Here is a 22,899-nt window from a genome sequence, read left to right as displayed (position 1 = left end):
TCTTGCCCTGCCTCCTGAGCTTTAAGCCAGCTGGAGCTGTCAAAGGGGGGCAGTGTTAGCCCCAACTTGTGCTGTGCAGAGGCCGGCCAGCATGCACCCCACACCCCCACGCCTATTGCTGAGGTGGCGCACAGGCTCATAAACTATCTTACAGCAGCTGAGCCCAGCACCTTCCCAGGGGGGCTGTTGGTGCTTCCCCTTCGGCCCCTTGGGGAAGAGCAGGGGAGAGTCAGAGGCAGGTTTCCCTCCTCTTCAGAAGCAAATCTGAGGGCAGTAGCTGGATCTAATGGAGCAGGGGACAGGAACCCACGTGCAAGGCTTGGGTCTTCCCCAGAGCTGTGCTGCTGTTGTAGAAGCCCTGCCCCACACCCCTGCAGCCTAATGCTGGGAGGCAGCACAGGCTTGCACTGTGGCGCCACAGCAGATTAAGGCTTCCAGTGGTTGCTGACCCTGGAAGGAAGGCTTCACATGCCTGAAAGCTGCTAGTTTCTTCACTCCCATGTAATAGCAGTTTATCTTTCTCAGACAAGAGCCTGTCTTGCCTCTCACCTTAGCACATACCCACCCCCAGAGCTGTTGATTACACACCCCTTGAAAGCCCCCTGAGCATCACTGGACAGTGATGATATTGCAGCATCTTCCTTTGGCCCCATACTGGTCCTACTGCCCTGGCGAGAGGAGGAGCAGAGGAAGGAGCTGGGCACTGACCCAGCAGGCCCAGGAAACACTGCCATATAAGGTGTGAATTCAGTCTGGAGCAGCAGCCCAGGCTGACCATGACAGTGTATAAATTGCCAGCCCATGGAAAGATCACAGGTAGCAGGAACAATTGGAGGAAGGGAGAGCAGAGCACATCTACGGAACAGCCCATTTTCAGCTGCCATGCCTAAGTATTGTTACTATTTCAGGCAAAAGCAAAGACAGTGCTGTCTTTACCAAGAGCCAGCTGGGTGGGGAGAAGGAGGCTAGAAGGGAAAAGCTGTCTCAGCTGGCCTGTTGCCTACAGCTCCTGAAGTGATGAGTTCTTGCTGGGTAACCAATGTTACACACCACTTCAGCAGGGACCAGAACAAGCTTTCCTGTCAGTCCTTGCTCACAGAGAAGCAGCAACAGCCAGATCCCATTTTAAGGCTTCATTCATAGAAGGGCACCAAGCCCTGTAAAACAGCCATGCCCACCCGCAGTTGGGAGTGTTGGTCACACAAGCTCAGCTCACTTGAAGAGGTTTCCCTACATTTCAGAGCATGACCTTGAGGTGGACAGCAGCTCAGGCAGGTGCAGTAGAGCTCTCCCTCACACCAAGCCCTGCTCTAGGGCTTTGGCTGGACATCCACTAAAGCCCTCCCACACACCGTAAAACCTACAGTGAAACTCAGCTTCTGGAGGCCTGCTGGCCTAACACACTCCTCCCAGCCACAAGCAGCCCAGCCAGCTACTCACCCTCTTCCCAAGCTTGAGTCAGCACCTAGACTGGCCTCCCTGCTGAGGAGGGCCCCAGCCAGAGGGCAATGGGAAAGGCAGCACTGCACCCCAACAGCACTAAGGGGAGGCCAAACTGGCTCAGGTGGTAGAGAGGGGAGAGCTCAGCCAGGAAGATGCACAGCTGTAGCACAGGCAAGGCTGCAGCAACATAAACCTCCCTCTGATCAGCCCCATTTATGTTCTTTACAGATTCACACTGCAGGGGCAGTCAGATGGTAGCGGCTTTGGCTTCACCAGATGCCGAAAACAAGAGTGTTCTTTCCCCATCACCTGGGTTTTTAGGGTGTCTCATCCCTGCTCTACCACACTCAGCTCCCCAGCATTTCTGAAAAGCAGCAGCTCCTCCTGGGCAGCTGGCCCAGGTCCCAGCCCCCCCCACACTCCACCCCAGCCATTCTTTCACAGGGTGGAGCCACTTTCACAAGGGGAGCCTTGACACATTTCCTGCCCTGAACACTGCTCTACCAAAGCACTTGGAAACAGTCTGCCATCTGCTTCAGCAGCACACTGCTATCACCCTCTCCCCCAACACAAAAACCAGCTATGCCAGCTGCTTCTCCCAGCCCTGCCTCCAACCACACTGGCCAGGACCCCACACCTGGAACAGCTTCTGAGCACAGCAGGACAAAGAAGAAAAAAAAGACACAAGAGGGCAGAGCCATTTCTCCTTCTGTTTGTTTATTTGTGATAGAAGAGCAGCCCAATGTGACAGGGCCTGGCTCCTTCACCTCAACCTCAAGGCCACCAGCATGATTTTGGTTACAGCCAAGGCAGGTGATGGGCACCAGGCCCAGGAGAGCTGCTGTACTGCCCTGCTGCAGGGCAGAGCACACCTTCACCTAGGCCTAGTTGGACCCACAGAGGCAAGAGGTGCTCACTATTACACCATAGCAGGGCACACTACAACCATCCTCCCATGCTGGGCCAGAGCAGGGCTGGTCCCAAGCCAGAGAGCCTGGGAGCTGATTCCAGGGGCAATTATTGCTCAAGTCTTGAGTTACAGGAATGGAAGTGGTTCAAGGCAAGGCTGAGCTTGGCCTCCCCCACTCTGGAGCCAGCCACCAGCTGCCATACAGGATCAGGTAAGTGCAGCTAAAGCACACACTGAGCACCCAGCCCAGGCAGAGAAAGGCAAGGCAACCTGGGCTTACTGTGTGGGAGAGGCCTTTCAGGCTGTCACAACCCCTGCTATGTACTAGGCACAGGGCATGTGTACTGTACTGGGCAGGTCTGGGCCCTCAAGTCCTATATGCACTGCCCCTACATTCTCCACAGCCACACCTGGGCACAGATACAGCAGGGCAGGACCCCCCACTGGGCACAAAGGGACCAGAAGGAACATGCAGCACTGTGGCATGGAATAAGGTGGCACAAGGCATGGTAGAGCAGGAGCACTTACACTTGAGCTGGCAGCAGCAGGCAGCCAGGGACAAGTCTGCTCATCCACACAGGCTCTGATGAGACAGGGAAGAGGAGAGGGTACCAACCAGGACAGGGACTGGTCTCTTCTTTTGGTCCTACTCAGAAGGAAATGGGCCCCAGGCAGAAGGGCCAGATGTAGGCACTTGGGGAAGTTCCTTTGGAAATACTGGAATGGGACTGCAGCCCTGCAGCTGTGATGCAGGCAGCTGCCTCTCTGCTCAGCAACACTAAGAAACAGCACAAGCCCTCCCAGGAGCAGGAGAAGTTGCCCATGGCTGCTCAGAGCAGAGGGGCTAGGCATGCAGACAGAGGACAGCAGGGCTGGGCACAGGGGTACAACAGTCTGTAGGCACTTGACTTGGCTAGTGGCACCCAGGAGCAGGAGAACAGGTCCCAGCTGCCTCTGCCCCGGGGCTCTCATTGGCTCTGGGAGGGCCTTGCCCTTTAGTTGGCTTTGACCTTGCCATTGGCGACAGTGCCATTCTCATGGATGCTGCTACCGTTGTGCTGGGCTGCTTGCTGAGCCACCCTGGGCAACCGTTTGCCCTTGGTGTAGGACTGGTACCAGAAGTTGGAGAAGAGGATGAAAAAGATGGTCCCATAAATCCAGATGAGGTGGATGAAGATGGGGAACTGGTACTGGCAGCTGGGCATGAAGTAATACTGGGAGATGTGGACGGAGACAATGACGAACTGTGCCTGGGAGCAAGGCAGAGCAGGGACAAGTTATTAGCGGGAGCAGGTTCAAGGATCCCACTAAAAACTTACTTTCTAAATGAAGCCAATAGGCTCCTTTCCCACTCTGAAGTAGCAGCCCTTATGGCAAGGTGCAGTCTGCAGCAGCTGGAAGAGGCAGGCACAAGTCTCAAGGCAGCATGTGCCTCTCATCCTCCCAACATGACTGCAGCCCAGGGGCAGCAGGCTGAGCAGCACCCAGAGGTCCACAACTGCTAGAAACCCAGAGAGGGAGTCTGCAGAAGAGACAGCTACAGCCGCTGACTGCACTTTTCACATATACAAGGCCCTCACAAGCCCCTCACATCAGAGGCTGAGGACACATGCTCTGCTCCACAGCAGACTCACCAGCTGGATGGCTGTGATGTGCTTCTTCCACCACAGGTACTTCTGAAAGGCAGGTCCCGCTGCTGAGAGCCCGTAGTAGAAGTACATGACAACGTGCACCATGGAATTGATCATGGCGTGGAATGAGCCCATACCCCCTGTTAAGACAGATTTTCATTAGCATAAGTCAATCCTCCACAGCAGTTTGCCTTACAAGGAGCTCCTAGGAGCCCAGAAGGGCCAAAACCCCTTCTCAGTATGCTGGGGCTAACCCCACTCTTTCCCCAAGCTGTGCACCAGACAATTTCCATCTTACCTGGACCAAACCTTGCTCCCCACCACCAGCTCCAAGGCAGAACAGAGTGGTGGAAGAGGTGCAGGAATGTGACCTGTTCATTCTTCTTCCGCAGGACAAAGATCACCTGCAATGAGAGCCCAACAGCATCAAGGAGCTGCTACAGCAGGCTGGGCCACTAATTCACAGCATCTGATCTCTGTGACACTTCCCCCTGCCTCCAAGCTCACTGCCACCACACATTAGGTCACCCCACTGCTTCCAGAGCTTTAACACACCAGGAGTGGTCCCTGCAATAGCCCAGAGTGGTCTCCTTGGCAGAGATGCTAGAAAGAAGCACTGCCAGGTCAGACTGCAAGGGCTGAAGAAAGCACCTACCAAGTACACTGGGCCCCAACTCCCTGCCCAGCAAGCAGTGACAAGGCCTCCTCAGTAACTCACTCACCGTGTCTGTCAGTTCAATGAACTTGGAGAATACGAAGAGCCAAGCTACACTGACCATCTGTAACAGAACAGGTTAACATTAGAGACCCACCTCAGCTTGAACATGCCCAGGGACCAAGGGTCTCCATACAGTAAACCCTGGGGTGAAACCCAGAGCCAGGGACTGTAAGTCCTCTGCCTCAGGAGAGGCGCATAGCTGTGACCTTGCTGTGCAAATACAAGCACTGAAGGTCACCCCCACTTATTGGGAAAAGGACAAGAACTCACCCTGAGGGCCTTGGGGTCCTGCGAGAAGTCCACAGGGTCACATCGCCAGGTATACCCAGTAAGCCACCCTGCCATCAGGAACTGCAACAAGAGCATCATCAGGGTGAGGCCCAACACATCACCCACCACACTTCCCAAACCCTGTGCAGAAGGGCAAGGAACAGCCTGCAAAAGGGCTCCCCATTACCCACACAGCCTGCATGGACTGCTTTATATATGCCACACAAAGCATACTGCCAACAACTCACCTCATAGACTATGTAGAGTGAGAGTCCCACCAGAAAGAAGTTGTATAGCACCATGAACTTCTTCAGGTTTAAAGGCTTCCTGTTGGCCATTAGCCGGGGACCCAAGGATAGTACAAAGTAGACATACGCCAGAAGGATGCCCATCACAAGAAGCGGGGACTGCATCAGCGGATACTCAGCAATGCGGGGGTCTGTGGAGAGTGCCACAGTGCAGGGCAGTTAGCAACCTCACCCCAGACTACTGCCAGCAATGCTGCTGCCAGAGTAGGGGCAAGGACATGACAATCCTCGTCTCCTAGGACGAGAGTGCAGGTAGCAGGGCAGTCTGGGAGCAGAGGCTGGTGAATCCAGCCAAACTCAGTAAGATACAGCCTGAAGCCATGCTGCAGGGCAGCCTGGAGACCATCTGCCCAGGAGAGCACAAGGGCCCCAAAAGGGCCTGCACAGGCAAGACAACATCATCACAGGCAGCCCAAAAAAACCTGAGCTGCATCTACATCAGGACAGAGGCAGGATGCAGCTAGACACAGACTACTTCAGGGATGACAGACCATCCCCCTGTGCTTGTGGCAGTAAGGCATGTAGTGCCACCTGCCCTGCAGCTGGGCAGAGCCACTCACTCACCTGCTTTCTTCATGAAGTCCTGATACATGTTCACAATCCCCTCCATGATGATGGCAGTATCTCTGTGGAGAAGAAGGGCAGATCAGGCAGCTGTTTGCCCAGGACAGCAGCCTGCAGGGCACAGCCCTGCAGATCAGCAAGTTTCAAGCACAGCTTCAGAGGTACAGTCACATGTATCCAGCATTGCTCTCAGCTGATCACACGCCAGCATCCACAATTCCAGTGGAACCATACGCTCCCCACTTCTCACTGAGCCTGGCCCTGTCTCCCCAGCTTTGCTGGGAACCCCACCATCCACCACCAGCAGTCCTCCCAAGGCAGGAGCCTAACATTTCAAGCCAGGTAGGAAAGCTTCCAACCTTAGTGCTGTATCTCCAGCCCCTTAGTCTTGCTCCTGCCATTCAGACTCCGACATTATCACCTACTGCAACCACGATACTGCCACCCATACCCACTAGTCTGCCTGACCCTGGTGCAAGGTGTCCAAGGGAAATGCAGAGCTGCCCCACAGTCTCCACAGAACAGCACCTGAATGATCAGCTTTGGGCTCCTGCCCACTGATCCCCAAAAAACAGTGTCACTGGCAGACCCACTGCATGAGGAAGGAAAACTACCAGTTCAGAAACTGGTGTCTGTTTCTGATCTCCCAGTTCCTACTTTCACATCCTTGTGCAAAACCCTCCTGGCAAGAGCTACCACCCCATAATCCAGCACCTCAGAGGCTAGGTGCATCCTTCTTGGCAATAAGATTTCTACTACCCTTCCAAACAGGGGACAGTATCACCAGTTAGATGAGGAGGATATAGGGCTGCAGGGAACAGGACTCTCCACACTTGCTCAGCCTCACTGAGCATACACCAGACAGCAATACAGACATACTCTCTAGAAGAGCAGGAAGGGCCCAGGCTCTTGCTGCCTCAGGCAAGTTTGAAACACCCTCTCCCAGCTCCCTGTGCTTCCCAACCGCTCCCCAGCCTACAGGATACCAGAGCAGCAGGGAGAGCACAGGCCCAGCCTCACCTGACTCACCCACCTGCAAGGGAGGCATTCCCCACAGCTGCTACCAGACACTCCACCTACCCCTTCCTCCAGGAAGGTGCACAGGAATCACTGCTGACACAGGACTGGGGAAACAGGCCCCCAGCAGTCTCCCCAGGAGGTTTGTTGTTGCTGCCACCACCAGGAAGCACACAGCCTCTCCCATACCAGCAGCCAGGAGGCTGAAGCCAGAGTAACCTTCCCAGTAAGGTCTCAGCTGGGAGTATCTAGCAGCCACTGCCACCCCAAGCCCTCACCAGCCAGCACCAGCGTTGCTCCTTCAGCTTTGCTGCAAGAGGAAGAGCTCAGCAAAGTGCTCTTTGCTCTAGCTGGGACCCAGGCAGGACAGCAGACACTGCCTGTGCAGTGCTACCAAGCACCTACGTGACATGCTTCACTGGCAGCAGTCTTCACAGGGGCCTGGCACACACCATTCTGGCTCATTGTTCTCTGCAAATCCATGTAGTGCAGCAACAGTGCCAGCCCTGCGCGTGCCCAATCATACCCTGAGTACTCCTCCAAACTGGGGAGTGCCACCAAACCTCTGTGTGGGGTGGAACAAGTCTCCCCCTTTACCCCCACTCTGCAAAGTACCCATTCTTCCAAGCAGCCTGCACAGCCACACACCCCAGGGACACAGCTTGAGAAGTTTTGCTGTGCTTCAGAAAGTACAGAAGGTGGTTCCTCATGCCACCTTGGAGGCAGCTGCAGCAATAGGGCAAAGCCCACTCAGGGCTGATCCCCACACCTCCGGGGTACCACCAGCAGAACAGATGCTCACCTTCCCAACCCAAGGTTTCAAGGGGTTTAACAGCAAGTAATACCCACTTATAGTATCACTGTGATACAAGTAATATTTAAGGTCCTGGGCACTGCCAAGATTATCCACTCCCCACATGCAGAGGCCAGAAAGGCATAGCAGGAACTACAGCATCCTTGAGAGCCACTCAAGGCTCCAGCTGTGGGAAACACAGTAAGTACAAGTACTGAACACTGCTGAGCTTTATGTTGCTCTAATGGCTAAGAGCAAGCTCAAAACTTGTCTGTCTAGTTTCAGCTTTCAACCACTACATCTAGCTACACCTTTATTTGCTAGATTGAGAAGCCCTCAAGAGTTAGATCCCAGCACAGGCATCTGACTATCCAAGCTCTGTGTTTATCTTATCAAGCTGAATGAGTCAGCCTTACTACAGGTCCAGGGCAGAGACAAAACTCCTGCAGAGTACTTGCCTATTTTGGGCAGGCTAGGATGAGAAGATAGTATCAGCTGCCCACAAGCTCAGAGCTACATCTCACACTGCCAGAAAACACTTGAGCTTAGGCACCACAGATTACTTTGCTGACCCTGATACCAGCAAGGACCTACTGGACCACTGGGGTCCTAGTTAGCCAGCTCAAAACAATTCAGGGTCCCAGGACACTGGGGACTTAGGTGAGAAGACTCACACTGCAGTTTTGCCCCCAACAGACCTGCTGAAGGCTGCACAGAGCACACAGCAGACAAGGGTAATCCTGGCAGCAGCCCTGAACCCAGACAACTATCCCCGCAAGCAGTGGGAGAAGCCCAGTCAACCGAGCACCAGCACAGAAGTCCCCACCAGTGTGAACAGCAAAAAGTCCCTCTTACTGCTGTGTCTTGTGGAGCATGCCCAGCACTCCTACAGCCATACATGCCACAGGGAGAGGGGAGGCATTGGACTTGTCCTGAACATGGGTCCTAGGCAAGCACCAAGACTTCTATCACGGCAGAACTAGCAGGATTATGCTACAGGCCCTTATGAAAAGGACTTATGAGTTTTCCACAGCTTCCCTAAGCAGAACATCCTGCTGCATTCAACTAAGAGCACCACGTCTCCAGGGAACACCCAAGGTCTTCAGGTCTTTGCAAGACCCGGCATCCACAGTGACATGCCACATGGTCCTGCATTAGACAGGAACTGAAGCATGCCTTGCTCAGTGAGCAGAGGCAGGTATGTCTCACTGTCCTCTGTCTCCCCAGGTGCGGCCACTGGCCTTGGGGTGTCAGCACTTGAACTGCAAAGGGGGACTTGTAGAGCAGGCCCAAGCATTACCTTCACTAAGCAGAAGGATGCTAAGTGCACTCGCCTGCCTGAGCTATGACGACTCCATGCCAGCCTTCCTGCTGCACACAGTTTTCCAGCACAGAGCAGCAAGTGTCTGGGAAGCTGAACTCACTCCTGCCATTTCCTCTGTGCACAACACCAGCACTTGACATCCCTCTGCACTTTGAGAGGTTTACCACCCAGCCAGGTATCTGCTCTTACTGCCCTCCATGCAACACTGCACATGACACACTACAGGCATTTACAGCTCAGTAGTTGGTACCTCTCCACTCTACTTTCACTCCTCCTGAACCCTGGTCCTCTTGGGCAAAGAGCTGGGAAGAGATGGGGAACCCAAAGCTGAGCCTTGAAAAGCTGAAGAGATGGCAAACAGGTCCAAACATCCCAAAAGCACCAGGAACTCTTGGGACCCAAAAACACACTGCACAATACCTAGGAGACCTTGCAACACATATCCTTCCACCTCTCACCAACAGGGTGTCACACCCCCATCTCAGCAAGAAAGTTCCCACCATTTGCAAGCCAGAGTACCAGGCCACGTTCTACCCCAGTATCCAATATCAAGGATTAGATACTTGCTTACGCCAAGCTATGTGTAAGCTGCATATTTCCAACAAGCTATACAGCTAATTAGTGCTACTTCAGCAAGAGTAGCAAGGCCCTTTATAGCCAGCCCCAGAAGCCCAAGAGCAGTCAGACCACAGCATTGTGAACCACGACACTGACAGAGACCAGAGCTCAACCCAATTAGTTTTGTTAACAGCCACGCAGGGTGCATCTCTCCCCACACAGCAGCCATCTGCAAGCAACAGACTCAGCCCCAGCCATCCAACACCCAACACTCCTACCCCATCAGCATTCAAGTCAGAAATCAGTCCTGTAATAAGTGAGAAAGCAAGCCACCCTAATCTCCCCACTAGTTTAATTACAGGCAGCACCAAAACAGTCTGGTAGGTGGCCATGGAGCTGCCACCCCAGGGAGAGCTGGCACAGGGCCCTTGCTGAACTGGCTAGGGCAGGAGTCCCACAGGGGCCAGGCCTAAGGGAGTAGCAACCCTCAAGGGTCAGGAGATAACCAGTTGGCCAGAAATCAAGCAACCCTCATCCCTGACCTACAAGCTAGCAGCAGGGCTTCTTGCCTGATGCAGCTCTGAATTCCACAGCCTCTCAGGAAGAGACATCTTCCTCCCCACCTCCTCATCACAGCACCTGCCCAGCTTCCTGGAGCTCCAGAAAGTAATGGCAGGGTCCAACAAGGCCTGCACACACCTCCATGCACCCAGGGAGCACACTTCCCAGCAGAACTATGGGGACCTGTGGTTCAGAAGCATCTGCCAGCAGCAGCTGTCACTGTGGAAGAGTGGTACTGACTAACCCAGGGTCTGGTGGCCCCAGACCAGGCACAGACAGGGCTGCACACAGCAGCACACACTGTGTGTGGCTGGCACCTCAAACCATCACCAAGAGCTCTCCGTCACAGCTCCAGGAAGAGCTTTCCTGGGCTTATGCACAAGTGAATCCAGCAAGACAAGGAATATAAAACCATGTCTGCCCTGAACAACACACAAGGAGCAAGGCAGCCAGAGCAAGGCAAGGGTGAGAAGGAACCTGGCCTGCCCTGAGCACCAGCACCCTGTTCTTCATGAACTCTGCAGTGGAATCACTCTTAAGACTGAAGTTTACCACAAAGCATAGAAAAACGGATTTGGATCTCCTCCTTCTGCCACTCTGTGCCCAGGTAAAAGGGAGGGGCCTGTAACCAGCCAGTGCCCACCTGCTTCACACACAGCGTTTCCAGACACCAGCTCAAGCACATGCAGACAGCTGTTACCAGTAATGCAGATGTGCTTGAATACAATTCCAGCCATCTCACTGAAGACTCACTTAAGGCACTGTTGTCCACATGCTAAAGTCATGTTTCTCCCTGAAGAGAAAAATCACAGCCTAAAGGTATGCCTGTGCACCAGCTTACAGGGCACAGAAGACCAGTCTGGCAGCAGAGCACAAGCCACTACATTTGAAGTATGGAAAGCCATAGCAGCAGATTAGGGCAGGGCAGGAAAGTAGAGCTTTCTAGGCCTGGCATCTTGGCTCTGAAGACTCAGGACAGACTGTCAGTTAAGAGTTTGAGGACAAATACTCCCACAACATAACTACAAAATCTACAAGGAAACTTTACGCTAACACCACCAGATAAGTTTTCCTACTTGAATCACATCTATTTGTCACTTCCTGTGGCTCAGCTACTTCATGCTGAATGTCAAAGGACATGGCAAGCAGCCTGGTACCATATGCTTGGCATCATCATACTTTGAAGTCAGCATAGGAGGACTGTGGTCACAGAGAAGGGATGTAAACTTTCAAACCCTTGATGTGGAACAGCTCTTGCAAGAACTGCCTTGCAGTTGATGTGGGAGACACACTAACAGGGTGCTGCTCCTGGCACATTGGCTCCAAGTGGCAGGAAGTGACCTGTCTGAAGTTGAGGACTTACCCCATCTTCACTAAGTGTGTGCTAATACCCTGCCACTATCTCACAGTGGCTGTGAAACCCTGAGGCCTTTGGATAGCGTCCTATAAACAGATTAAGCTTTCCCCTTCCCATGCTTGCTGGAAGCAAGGAGAGCAAGAAGAGACTCCCAGGTTAGCAGGCAAGCTCCACAGAGCCTGGGCAGTCAGCGTGGCACCCCACAAGCTTTCAGGAGAAACATCAAACCCATTGCAATAGGGTACTGATAACCTTGGAAAAAAAAAGGCAGGTAATCAGGCTTCAAGGTCCCACAAGAGCATACATTGCAGTAGAAGGTCTATATACACAGCACACTTTTTTCAGGGACAGCACCTCCCCAAGCTGATCAGGCAACTGTTAGAGTAGGCTTTCTCCTTATCACATTCAACGCTGGTTGCTGCATATTCAGGGCACTAGTATCAGTACAGATGAGAGCAGTCAAGGGAAAAAGCAGGGAAAGGACAACATTAGGCAGGAAGTCTGACATAGCAAGGACCAAAGGAGTAAAAAATGAAATAAAACAGAGTGAGATACCTCCAAAAGTGGAAAAGATATTTCCTTTCTGAGCTAACCACACTGAGCTGTGCCCGCTCCCTAATGCGGCACTAGGTGAGGTGGGAAGAAGGTGGAGATGGCTGGGCTCCCTCTCTGAGGTGATGGCACCCAGCAGGCCCACAGGGTGCGTGGGAGAGCACTCAGGAAGGACAGAACTAGGCAGGCAACAGAGGACAGGCAGGGTTAAACCAAGCAGGGGTGGCTCCTGACACCTGCTTTTAGATATAGGTCAAGCCTTCCAAAGCCCTCTAGCAGATGAACACAGAGCACCCTTATCTGAAGGTAGGGCAGACAGTACCAGAGCATTCATCTCTGTGGTTTTAATAACTATGCAAGTGCCTCACTACAAGGCTTCACCTCTCTTCCCACAGCAGTGTCCATAATCATTACACAGTAATTACTGTGCTCTGTCCCATCCATGCCTGCACATTATTGGACAGGCACACCAAGACAAGACAGACATCAGAAGTCTATAAAGCAAGATGCAGAAAGGAAAGACTCCTGAAATCCCTCCAACAGCTCTGTCTGGACCAGTCAAGAAGGCCAAGTGTGAACCCAGAGCCACTTCTCACCAAGACAAGGGGTCACTACCTGGAACTCACCGTAACATCCCCTTTGGCCCCCCCTACCCTCTGCACCAAGAAGACAGTGCAGTCACACAACCACCATCTAAGAAGGACAGGCATTTTCACTGGCAATACTAGAGATGCCCAAGACTCCAGCAGCACAGTAGAAGCACCACAGATCCCAACAGGCCTGAGGCTTAATAGATACCACATTTAACAGGGTTCACAGTTCTACAGACAAAAAAAGTAGCATTAAGCCTGATTATGCCCACACAGGTGTAGATGGACCACTCAAACCCAGGGCTATTGCTCATACTGCTGGTCCTGTACAGACAGGTAAAGCCTCTTAGGGTTAAGTAGAAGCAACATGAGATACAGCTCTGTATGTATACAAAGCAAATCTATTAAAAACCATGACAGCAAGCTAGCTGATCTGCTCCACAGGGTAAGAGGACTCCTTGCAGCAAGGCTGGAGAACTTGCTGCCACAGTGACAGCTTACCACCCTCATCCATCCCACAGGGAAGAATCAGCCAGAAATTAAATACCTTGGAAGACACTAAGGGAAATCAAGAACCATCAGACACAGTCACCACCTCCACCACCCTCAAGCCACTACAGTCTCAAATTGCATCCAGACACAGGCCTGCTGGTGGGGAGCTGGCTGTGGCAGCTCCAACCTGTCACCTCTGAGCAACAGCAGTCCCACAACTCCTGCAGGAAAGAGACCTGGCTCCTGGGGACCGGCTCCTCCCTGCAGGAGCCCAGGCTGCCTCACCTGTTTAACTGGCAAGAACCAGACTTTCCAGCACAAGTACTCCCACCATCTGACAGCCAAGAGGGCACATGCTAGCACAAATCCAATATGAAAGTACAGAAACACAGAAGACCTGACCATCGCAGGCACCACTCCCAATATCTCCTGTAAGCTTCCTCCTAAAGGAAGGATCTCAGCCTGAGCATCGACTGTGCTGTAGCTGCAGCAGAAAAGGGGAAAGTGTTCACCTGCAACCTTCAAGGACAGTGGCAAGCATGCAGCAATGCACCTGCTTCTGATGCCAGCTTCAGAGCTTCATGAGGATGCAAAGTTGTTCTCTGCCAGGAGAGAAAGGAGACACTATGCACCTCAAATAAATTAACTATTTTTCACCTCCAAAACATGGTGTGAGATACCTCTAGATGTCCTACTCTCCTGTCCTCAGTTTTAACAGTACTTTCTCTCGTATTACATTTCTACCCTGAAGGATTATATAATCCCCCGAAACAGACTTTGAGGAAACAGAGGTGAGAATACATGGCAGGGCAGGACTGCAGAGGCCCAGGCTGTGTGGGTGGCATGGCTCAATCCCCACAGAAAGATGCAGCAAGAAGATGCTACTTCTCAAAGGAACAGGCTGTCAGCAGCAGCTCACCCCCATGAGCTAGAGAGGCTTCCTAGGAAAGAGAAGACAGCAGCATCTCATCAAGCCACAAGGGCTCAGCCAACTGCTTGACTCCCTAAACCATCCTTAAGAAGCTGTCCAGCAGGTCTGGTGGGAAGGTCAGCTCCATCCAGCTAGGAATCTGCCCTGGCTGCATTCTGGCAAAAGAGAAGGTGGTCAATCTGGGGCAGCACAGCAGGATGGGTGCACTGCTGCACAGGCAATCCTGGCCTTCAAGAGGGGAAGGGATGCTCTGAAGGAATGCAGTAGCAGGGAAAGTGCCCAGCGTTATCCCACACTGCCCACAGAATGTATTCACCTCACTTCTTCCTGCCCGTGAGACTCCAGAACCAAGGTGGTCAGGCACAGGGAAAGCACCTGACAGTCCCTCTGCAAGAAGCAGCCAGGCACCAAGGCATACAGACTGCCACCCCGAAAGCCTCCGCTCCTTTCACAGTGCCTGTGTTTATGCTGCCTCAGTTAGCCTTTTGCAGAGATCCAAACAAAACAGCTTTCCTAACCACCACTTCATTACAAGAGAGGAACAGGCCCACATGAGAGACCTACAGACCAAGTCCAGTCTGCCTGTGGAAGGTCAGATGAACATTTGGCCATGGCAATTAAGCCTGCAGTTGCCCAGTAAGTGCAGACCCCCATGCATGACTGCACACCAGTCTCAGGTGAGCTTGCATCCAGGCCACTGCTGCCACCAGGAGGGTGACACGGATCTCCTCCTCCTCCCACCGGCATTCCAGAGCGAGGGCCAAAGGGAGGCCAAGCACCTACACGAGCCAACACTCAAAGCTAACATTGTGTCACAGCAGCGGGGGAGGCCTGGTACTGCCACCCTGCCCGGAGGAGGAGGGAAGAGACATCTCAAAGGCACATTGATGCTGAAGAGCTGTGTAGGAGAAAGCTTTCCAGCTGCCGAGCGGAATCTGCTCTCCCCCTGCTGCAGCAGAGTCCCAGCAGAGCACAGCCGCCCTCAGCTGCTCAACATCCCCGCAGCTCCCAGCCAGGGCCGAGTCCGGCGGCCGCCGCAAGAGGGGAAGCTGTCAGGGAGCTGAGCGCAGCCGGGGTCCCCGGGCCTTACTCCCACCCCAGCGCGGCGGCTCCAGCACAGGCCCCCAGCCCCACACCCTGCCGCCGGCTGGAGGGAGCGCCGCGCCCCGCGGGACCCCCCCCGGCAGCGGGAAGCGCGGGCGGCTCCCGGCAGGGCCTCGGGGCGGGGCGCCGCCGGGGCCTACCGCCGCTCCGGGCCCCGGAAGAGCGGTGCCGCGGCCCAGCCGAGCGCCGGCACTACGGCCAGCGGGGCCTGCAGGGCCGGGCCGGGGCTGCGGGGAAGGGCCGCTGCCGGGCCGAGGGAAGCTCCGCAACGCCGCCGAGATGACTGGGGAGGTTAAGCCACCTTCCAGCGAGCCCCGGCCGCGGCCTGCCCTGCTGCCTGCTGGGGGGGGTCAGCTGCCCCCAGCCCCACCATAAGCCCCGGCACAGCGATGCTGGTCCCTTTCCCTGCGGTTGTGCAGCCACCACACCTTGACCCAGAGAAGAAACAAACCCCTGGCTCGGGGGTCCACCTCTGCCATCAGCGGTGAGGCAGCCCCAGCACAGCCGGGACCCTGACCCTGACACAGCTGGTGGGCAAAGACCTGCTGGGTCAGCGGCCACAGTGTTTGTGCCCTAGCACACAACCGGCAAGGAGAGACAGTCCTTCCTCCTGGCAGGCTGGGAAAGCATCCCAAGCACCATGCTGAGGCAGTACAGAGGGGACAGCTCTGACATATGACTACCCCAAAGGAGCGCAGCCAGGCTGCAGGAAGGGAATTACACCCTTCCCTGGGCACCCCAGAGGGTGCTTCACAGCAGCTGCACCAGGCCATGAGCCGGGGACTCTGGGGAGCACTGCAGCTCCTCACACCACCAGGACCCAGTGCTCTTAAAAACCACTTCAACAACCCAACTTGGAATCCAGTCATCTTGCTTCTTCTGACACAGGCAGATTTGCACACCACTGGCCAGCCACAGGGATCCACACTGCTCTTAGTGTTATCCCCCCATCCAGGGGGGTGACAGCCTCCACCAGCGCCTTCCTGTCTGGTGGCAGCCACACCCAGCCTCACCACCTGCCAAGGGCATGTTGCAACACCCATCCCGCCCATCAGGCCACAGCCTCCCCAGACTCATTCCCCCACCACTCTGGGGGGAGGACACCATCCACCTCCTCCCATGCCCCAGAGCATCCCAGGTGACAGGGACACAGACACACACACGAGCCTCCTTCAGCCTCTTCCACTCCTGCAGGCTGTTTAGCAGGTGTCAAGCTGGCACAGGGCCTTACCAGGGCAGGGCCCACCATCCCTGGCAGGCAAAGCTTCAATCCCAAATTAGCTAAACCCCTCTAAGGCCTCAGCACTCCCCTGCTCTGCAACAGCCTTCAGTAAACAGCCCCAAAAGCCCTTCCAGCACACACCAACAGCAAACCCCAAACCACCATCACACTCACACACCTCCTCCCAAGCTCCCCCCCAAAAAAAAATTCCAAAAGGACTCCAGGAAAAGACCGGCACAGGCCACCCAGCCCCACCAGGCAGGGCTGGACTCAGCACCCACCACCCTGGCGAGGTCCGTGTCCCTCCCCGCATACGCGGCACCATCGCGACGCAGCCACTCACCACCAGCCGCACCCCACTGTGCCCGCCACCACCGCTGCCCCCGCCCTTAAATATAGCTGTCTACGCCCCTCGCCGCTGCCGATTGGTCTCGGGGAAGAGCTCCGCCCTCGAGGCGGAACTCTCCCCCCCCCGAGGCCAATCGGTGCTGGCGCCGCGGCCCGCCCATTCCGTAGCCAGGCTCCTGCCGGCGGCGCCTCGCGGCTCGGGGCTAAACAGCGCCCCGAGATTTTTGGGGGGGGGCGGTGCTGGATTTTGGGGCGGGTTTAGGTGATTTTTAGGGGCGAGGCAGCTGCCTGGGGAGGTCGAGGGTGAGGGGGGCAGCAACAGGAGCGGAAAAAAATGGGAAAAGGCTACGGGTTTGAGCAGGGTCTGGAGGATGGTGGTTAGGGCGTGAGGGAAATGGCGGAAAGAGGGCTCTGGTGTCAGTCTCCCACCGACCTTTACTTTCTCCAGTGCCCGTGAGGTGGAAGAGATCCTGTTGCAGTCTGATGCCATCCATTTCAAATGGGAGCCCCAGTCCTCCTCTGGGTTCCTGGTTGGTGGCAGCGGTCTGCCCTAGCAGGCAAAGCAGCAGCACAGTGGGCAGAGAGGCCAGGCAAAGCCTGGGTCATCTACAGCCAAGGCACAGCATTCTGGTCACTCACAAGTGGTGGTGCATGCACCTCCACAAGAGCTCGGTGCCAACCGAAGGCCCTTAACAGCTTAGGTGGACTCTTCCAGTCTTATACTATCAGGAAACAACCGGCTATGGATCAGTGAACAAGTGGCACATACGCTCATTTTTATCCCAGTGACACCACAACAGCTGCCATGAGCATCTGAAACGTGAGACAGAAAGACACCCCAGAGACATTAAGTCTGACTGCATGTTGTTTCCAGTGCCACTTCATCCTGTGTTGTCTTTACAGACTTAGCAACTTTCATCCTAAAAAGTGGCTGGGCTTTGACTCACGCTCGTCTGGATCTGAAGGCGGTTTCAGAATTCACTATTCTAATTGTTAGGAATAATCATCTCATTTCCAGCTTGATTTGATACATGGCCAGTTATTATCCATTTGTTCCTGTGCCAACATTGTCTTTTATCTCACCTAGGTCCTTGCCTTGGTATTGATGCTCCAATGTATTTGTAGACAGCAATCATCTCCCTCTCAGCCATTACATGGGAGACTAAACAAGTTTTTCCAGCATTTTTTACTGGCCAGCCTGTCCCTGCTCCTAATGCCGTGGTAACTCTTCTGGCTGTGCTGCTGTTTAAATTCCCTCTCCTGAAGACAGGTGACCGGGAGCGATCACAGACTTTTGCCCACCTGATGAGAATTCTCCATCTGGATGCAGCCAGGGCTGCATTCACACTTCTCAGTCCCATTTTGCAGTGACAGTTCAGAGTCACTCTGTGTCTGGTTACTCTTGTAACTCCTCTTCTTCAGGTGCTTGCAGCTCACAGAGTCCCCAAATGAAGTAAAGAACTGCACTCCTGGTGACTTTCATGGCTTTTTTTGGTGGTACATCATTCCTTTACTTTCCCCTACAATGCCAATGCACCACAACATTCTGATTTCATCATATTACACCTAACATTTGTGCCAGTCCTTAAGGAAATCAATTTATAAGAACATCCACAATGTACCTCAGTAGTAACCTTCTGCATGTCCTGGTACACTCCCTCTCACCAGGCTCTGCTTTCATCTTGACCTTAAACCACTCCTTCCTATATGAAATTCCTGTGCTCATTTCTGCCTCAACATCTACCAAGATTCCCAGCTGATTCCAAAGTTCCCAGCTCCTTCCCTGGAGTCGACACGGGGGTTTTTAACTATCAGGTTAGTCAGACATAGTAGACTATATTTTATCCCACTTTCCATTTCCTGTCCATGTGCTGCATTACTCTTTAATTGACTACTATTAACATCAGACTGGGAGACCTGCAGCTGTGTGGATCACTCTTTCTCCCTTCTTAAGTATAGGCATCCGTCGTCTTTGCTCTTCTTCACTTGTTTTTCTTTGTTGCCATCCTCTTATTTTGCACCATTACTCTATTGTAGTTGATTCGTGGTCCAGTTCAGTGGAAATCTTGCTATGTTGTTTGCCATGAAATGAGACATCACCAGTGGATTCCTTCACACTCCCTACTAGATACTTTCCCACCTTGTATCCCACATCTCTGAGCTTTCCCCAAGCATTCCTTCTCTCCTCTGGATCCACCCTTGCTGGCAGGCTTGTCAAGCTCTAACAATGAGCCCCAAATTGCACACCCCAGCCTCTTCCTGCTATTGGAATAAATTTCCAGGTCACTCTGTTTTCTTCTGCTTTGAATGGAATTTCTTTCACCTCTGTCTTGGTCCTGGACTCTACTTCCCTGTTGCATCTGCTGTCTCCACCATTATTCCTGTGCGGTATTTGCTCTTTAGTTTTTCCTTCCTGCTGCATCTCCTGTTTCTCTCCTTAATTCTCCAATGCATCAGATGTCTTTTTCCATCTTATTTCTCCTCTATTAGCCATTTTTATTCTTTACACTTGCTTACTTTGATGGGTTACCTTTGTCTGCATGTCTGCCTTTTTTTACATCTCATGCTCAGCGGGTGTCTGGAGTTCCTTGGTGTTCCTCCCCCACCGCATCCCCGGAGCTGCAGCAGCCTGGGCAGGAGCTCTGGATGGCACGAGGACCCTGGTCTGCCAGAGCACCCTGGCTGCAGGCGAGTGGATCAGGCATGGTGCTGGCCAAGTTATGGCTGGCCAGCAGGGTGATGTAGAGCCCCCTCCTAACCCTTGGGGACAGGCCTCCAGCAAGGACTTGACTGATCTGTTGCATGTTGTGGATCTGGGTTTCTGTCTTCCAGCCTCTTTGGAAGCAGGACAGCACAAGCACACATAGCAAAGAAAATACCTCAAAAATAAGGGTGGTGAAGGTGAGGGAGACAAGGCCAGAGTGATGTGACCTCTTGTGTACAGCCTGATGTTCCCAAAGTGTCTGGAGGGAGACTTTTATAAGTGGATAATCTGCTTCCATCTTGAATCCTGCCTGTGTGACCTGAAATCTGGGAGACAAGCTGTTTGCAGCCAGCCAAGCACGTTGCTTTGACTGCAGTCTGGACTGCCAAACCAGACTTGATCGCATCACAAGCCTGCACAAGGGTGTCCTCCCTGCACCAATCACTCCTGCAGCAAGCAAAGCCCTGCAGGCTTCACCTGCAATTCAGGAAACAACCTGGCTGTTGTGCTCTTGGTCGCAGCAGCCTGGGTTGCACCAGGTTCCAGTTTGGGAGAACTTAAGCTCCTTCCTCCATTGCTTATCCTGGAGAACAACACACCATTTCCACTGTAGCTTTAGTGAAGGTCTTGCTGATCCTTCTCAACATGGAGATCCAATCAGATGGAGGTGGATGTGAGTCTCTGCACTCCTCCTTTCCGTTGTTTCCTCCACCACCAGTCCTTGTCTTCCACTTTCCTCTTGCTTCTTGCAGAGCCAGGTGCACCTCTCTTTCTCCTTGTTGCTCTGTCTTGGTGCAAAAAGGAGGCATGGACTAATGTAACTTGCAGAAGGCACAAGGATGGAAGCCATCATCAGTGCAGAGGATTATCAGACTATCAGATGGGAAGGTCTGGAGGAACTAAGCAGTAAAAACGGAATGAAGTTCAATGAAGGGTTATGACCTTGGGGATTAGCTTCAATAATTTCTTCTGCATGTGATGAGAGATGCTCATGCAGTTTCTCAGTGTTGCACCTTTTTTGGTGACAGTCTTAAAGAGTAGTTTAGGATTGCCATGCAGCTGGGTTGGGAAAAGAGGGGTTTCAGCCCCTCCAGCTGCTAACTTTCTCAGTTTTTATGTCCGAGATAGAAATACTCAAAATCCTGGCTTTCTGGGGAACTAAAATATCTTTCTGATCATGTCTGATTTATATAGTAAGTTTATATTCTCTTAGTCACTGAATTTGTAACTATGAATTTATTTTCTCATAGTCAAAAATTTCATCATGAGCTTTTTATGTGGTAAAAACATTGATATTATTCAACTTGAAAAAGCTAAAAGATAATAAAAGGACTGAATGTATTTAGTGAAATTAGACATGTGCACTTGGCCCTGTAATTTTTCAGTAATGTACCTGACATATATAGTTAGCAAATTCACCTACCTTATTACACCTGGGGAGTGAAAAGATCCCATTCTTTTCTTTTTAATGCTGAAAAGCCAGCGATTTTGTATGCGATCAGATAAAAACACTGAATGTAAATTGGCTCTCTAATGTTGTCTAACACTTCTCCCTCCCGAGGATGGATCCTAATCCAACCACAACCACACCACACATCATTGCTGTACACCTTCTCTGTGACTCCATGACAAAAAATGACAAGTTGATTACACTGACAGCTGCAAAACATCCAAGAAATGCTCCTACACCACCTCTGCCTATACTGAGGGAAGAAAACGCTACTAAAAGTGGAGACAGATGACACTACTTGGAGCCTGAATGACCATTGAATTCCATAATGTCAGTTCGTGATTTGAACAAATGGAGATGGGCAGATAGGCCATGCTTGAGTGCGCATGCTTTGCTAAGCTCAGGCTGATGTGCTGCCTCCTTCCACAGTTGGTATCAACATTAAGTGACTCATCTTGTGCAAACTTTTGTCTGTTATTTATGCTGATTACATCATCCTGGCAGTAAAGGCCACTTACCCCATCTCTGTCAGTGTTGCCCTCTTCCCCTTCAGCCAGAAGAAATACCTTCAGTCCTGGAACCCAAAGTCCCTAGAAGTCCCTCAAGTTACCAGGAAACAACTCACAACATTTCTGTAGCCAGCAGGCATGAAATGACCCTGCTGAAATCCCTGCTGTAACATGATGCTGTAGTTTTACTTTAAAACATCACCTGGAAAAAGGTGTGAGATATCATGTGAGATAAAAGGGAAGGTAGAAGCATCACCTGGAAGCTTGCAGGCGCTGTGGTGGTGCGCTGGAGCACAGATGCTTTGATGGCAGACTTTCACCCTGGTGTGTTTAATTGCTGGACTTGGCCTGCCAGTCAGGGTGGGCAGCACACGTGGCTGTGGCTTCCTGCTGGGATGAGAATTCTTTATCAGCTGCTTAAAAACCCACAGCTTCTTTGGTGTGAGCCCTGACACCCACCTCCGTGGGCTGGCAATATCACCCCAGCAATACATGACACCCTGGGGTCCTCCACAGACATGCCACAAGTCTCAGCCTACTCTGGACCTGCTAAAGCATCCCCATCTGTTCCTGTGCCCTGTAGGATAATGTTATGGAATGATAGTGCTTGTTCCAAATCCACACACATCCTGGGTGGGCAACAGGCAGCAGAGCCATGGCCAGAGCAAGGTGCCGAAGGATACGAAAAGCCTGGAGAAGTCCATTCTTCAGTGCCTCTGCATGGCAGTAGGCACATCAGGGCCAGCTCAAGGCCCGGAATGGACTGGTGGGAGGCTGGAAAGGGTCAGAAGCTTCTGGGGGCTTCAACACATGCAGCATAACAGGAGTCCCTGGATACCAGTGTAAGCGTTTGTGACTGTCCACACGCAGTGTGCCATGGCAGAATACCATGGCACCTCTGTGAGTTCTGTCTCCAGTAGGGACCTGAAAACTGACCCTTCTCAGGGAGCTTTCAAGGCTGTTTATGGGCACATGCTTCTGAAGAGAGGAAATGCAGGTGATGGGAAAGCCCTGGTCCTGCTCATCCCCAGAATCTCCCTTTCCATCAGAAGCCATTTCATTTTATCTCTGTGATTTAGAGCTCACAGGAGGTGATCGGCTCCAGCAACCTGTCCCAGACTGCCTGGAGCCTGAGAGAGCAGCTTGGCAAAGTTGGGTGACTCCTCCACCCCCGGCAGACAGTTGGGATTACAGTCAGATCTAGTGACTTGACACGCACATGCCACGCTCCACAACCGCATCCCAGGGCTGCCCTCCTAACGTGTGGTGCATTGGCATCATGCAGCTCCATGGAGTGAACTAAGCCAGAAGAAAACCCCCTCCCAAGTGCACCAGGCTTTGCTGGAGACTTTCCTGGGAAGACCTTGCCTTGACCTGAAGTGGCCACCAAGTCCCAAGCAGAGGCTGCCCAGGCCGGGTGTCCCAGGTGCTGCACCTCGGCCATGGAGCAGCAGGGCTGTGAGCAGGCGCTGGTACAAGCTGCCAGGCGTCAGGCTGAGCACACTGCTTGTTGCTCTGCAGGGACTAAGCCACAGAAAGGACA

The 22,899-nt window shown here is 53.0% G+C and overlaps 1 protein-coding gene across 3 annotated transcripts; it reads right to left on the bottom strand.

Annotated features, from left to right (window-relative positions):
• Nucleotides 1–2,139: 2,139 nt before the first annotated feature.
• ELOVL1 (ELOVL fatty acid elongase 1) lies at nucleotides 2,140–16,733 on the bottom strand. Of its 3 annotated transcripts, none has more exons than XM_075097868.1 (8): nucleotides 16,689–16,733; nucleotides 5,845–5,906; nucleotides 5,221–5,411; nucleotides 4,973–5,053; nucleotides 4,707–4,763; nucleotides 4,283–4,388; nucleotides 3,988–4,124; nucleotides 2,140–3,603 (listed from the first exon to the last, which is right to left on the bottom strand). In XM_075097868.1, exons 2-8 carry the CDS (start codon nucleotides 5,888–5,890, stop codon nucleotides 3,349–3,351), a joined length of 873 nt encoding a protein of 290 aa, XP_074953969.1. In that variant the 5' UTR covers nucleotides 5,891–5,906; nucleotides 16,689–16,733; the 3' UTR covers nucleotides 2,140–3,348. The 3 variants fall into 3 exon arrangements, with proteins under 3 accessions (XP_074953969.1, XP_074953970.1, XP_074953968.1); XM_075097869.1 differs by having other exon boundaries at nucleotides 16,627–16,712; XM_075097867.1 differs by lacking the exon at nucleotides 16,689–16,733 and adding an exon at nucleotides 13,601–13,690.
• Between the last annotated feature and the right edge of the window lie 6,166 nt (nucleotides 16,734–22,899).

The sequence above is a fragment of the Phalacrocorax aristotelis genome, chromosome 6 (assembly GCF_949628215.1).
Source record: "Phalacrocorax aristotelis chromosome 6, bGulAri2.1, whole genome shotgun sequence".
In the NCBI taxonomy this organism is placed as follows: domain Eukaryota; kingdom Metazoa; phylum Chordata; class Aves; order Suliformes; family Phalacrocoracidae; genus Phalacrocorax; species Phalacrocorax aristotelis.
The sequence above is the reverse complement of the archived record's forward strand: the minus strand, read 5'-3'. Positions and strand labels throughout refer to the sequence as shown.

Excerpts from the sequence above, each read along its gene's own strand:
- ELOVL1 (XM_075097867.1), bottom strand. The coding sequence starts at position 13,629 with ATGCTTGCCACTGTCCTTGAAGGTTGCAG. Across the intron at positions 5,907-13,600 it reads ACTGTCCTTGAAGGTTGCAG|AGATACTGCCATCATCATGG; the intron begins GTGAACACTTTC and ends TCTTCTCCACAG. Across the intron at positions 3,604-3,987 it reads ACATCACAGCCATCCAGCTG|GCACAGTTCGTCATTGTCTC; the intron begins GTGAGTCTGCTG and ends CCTTGCTCCCAG.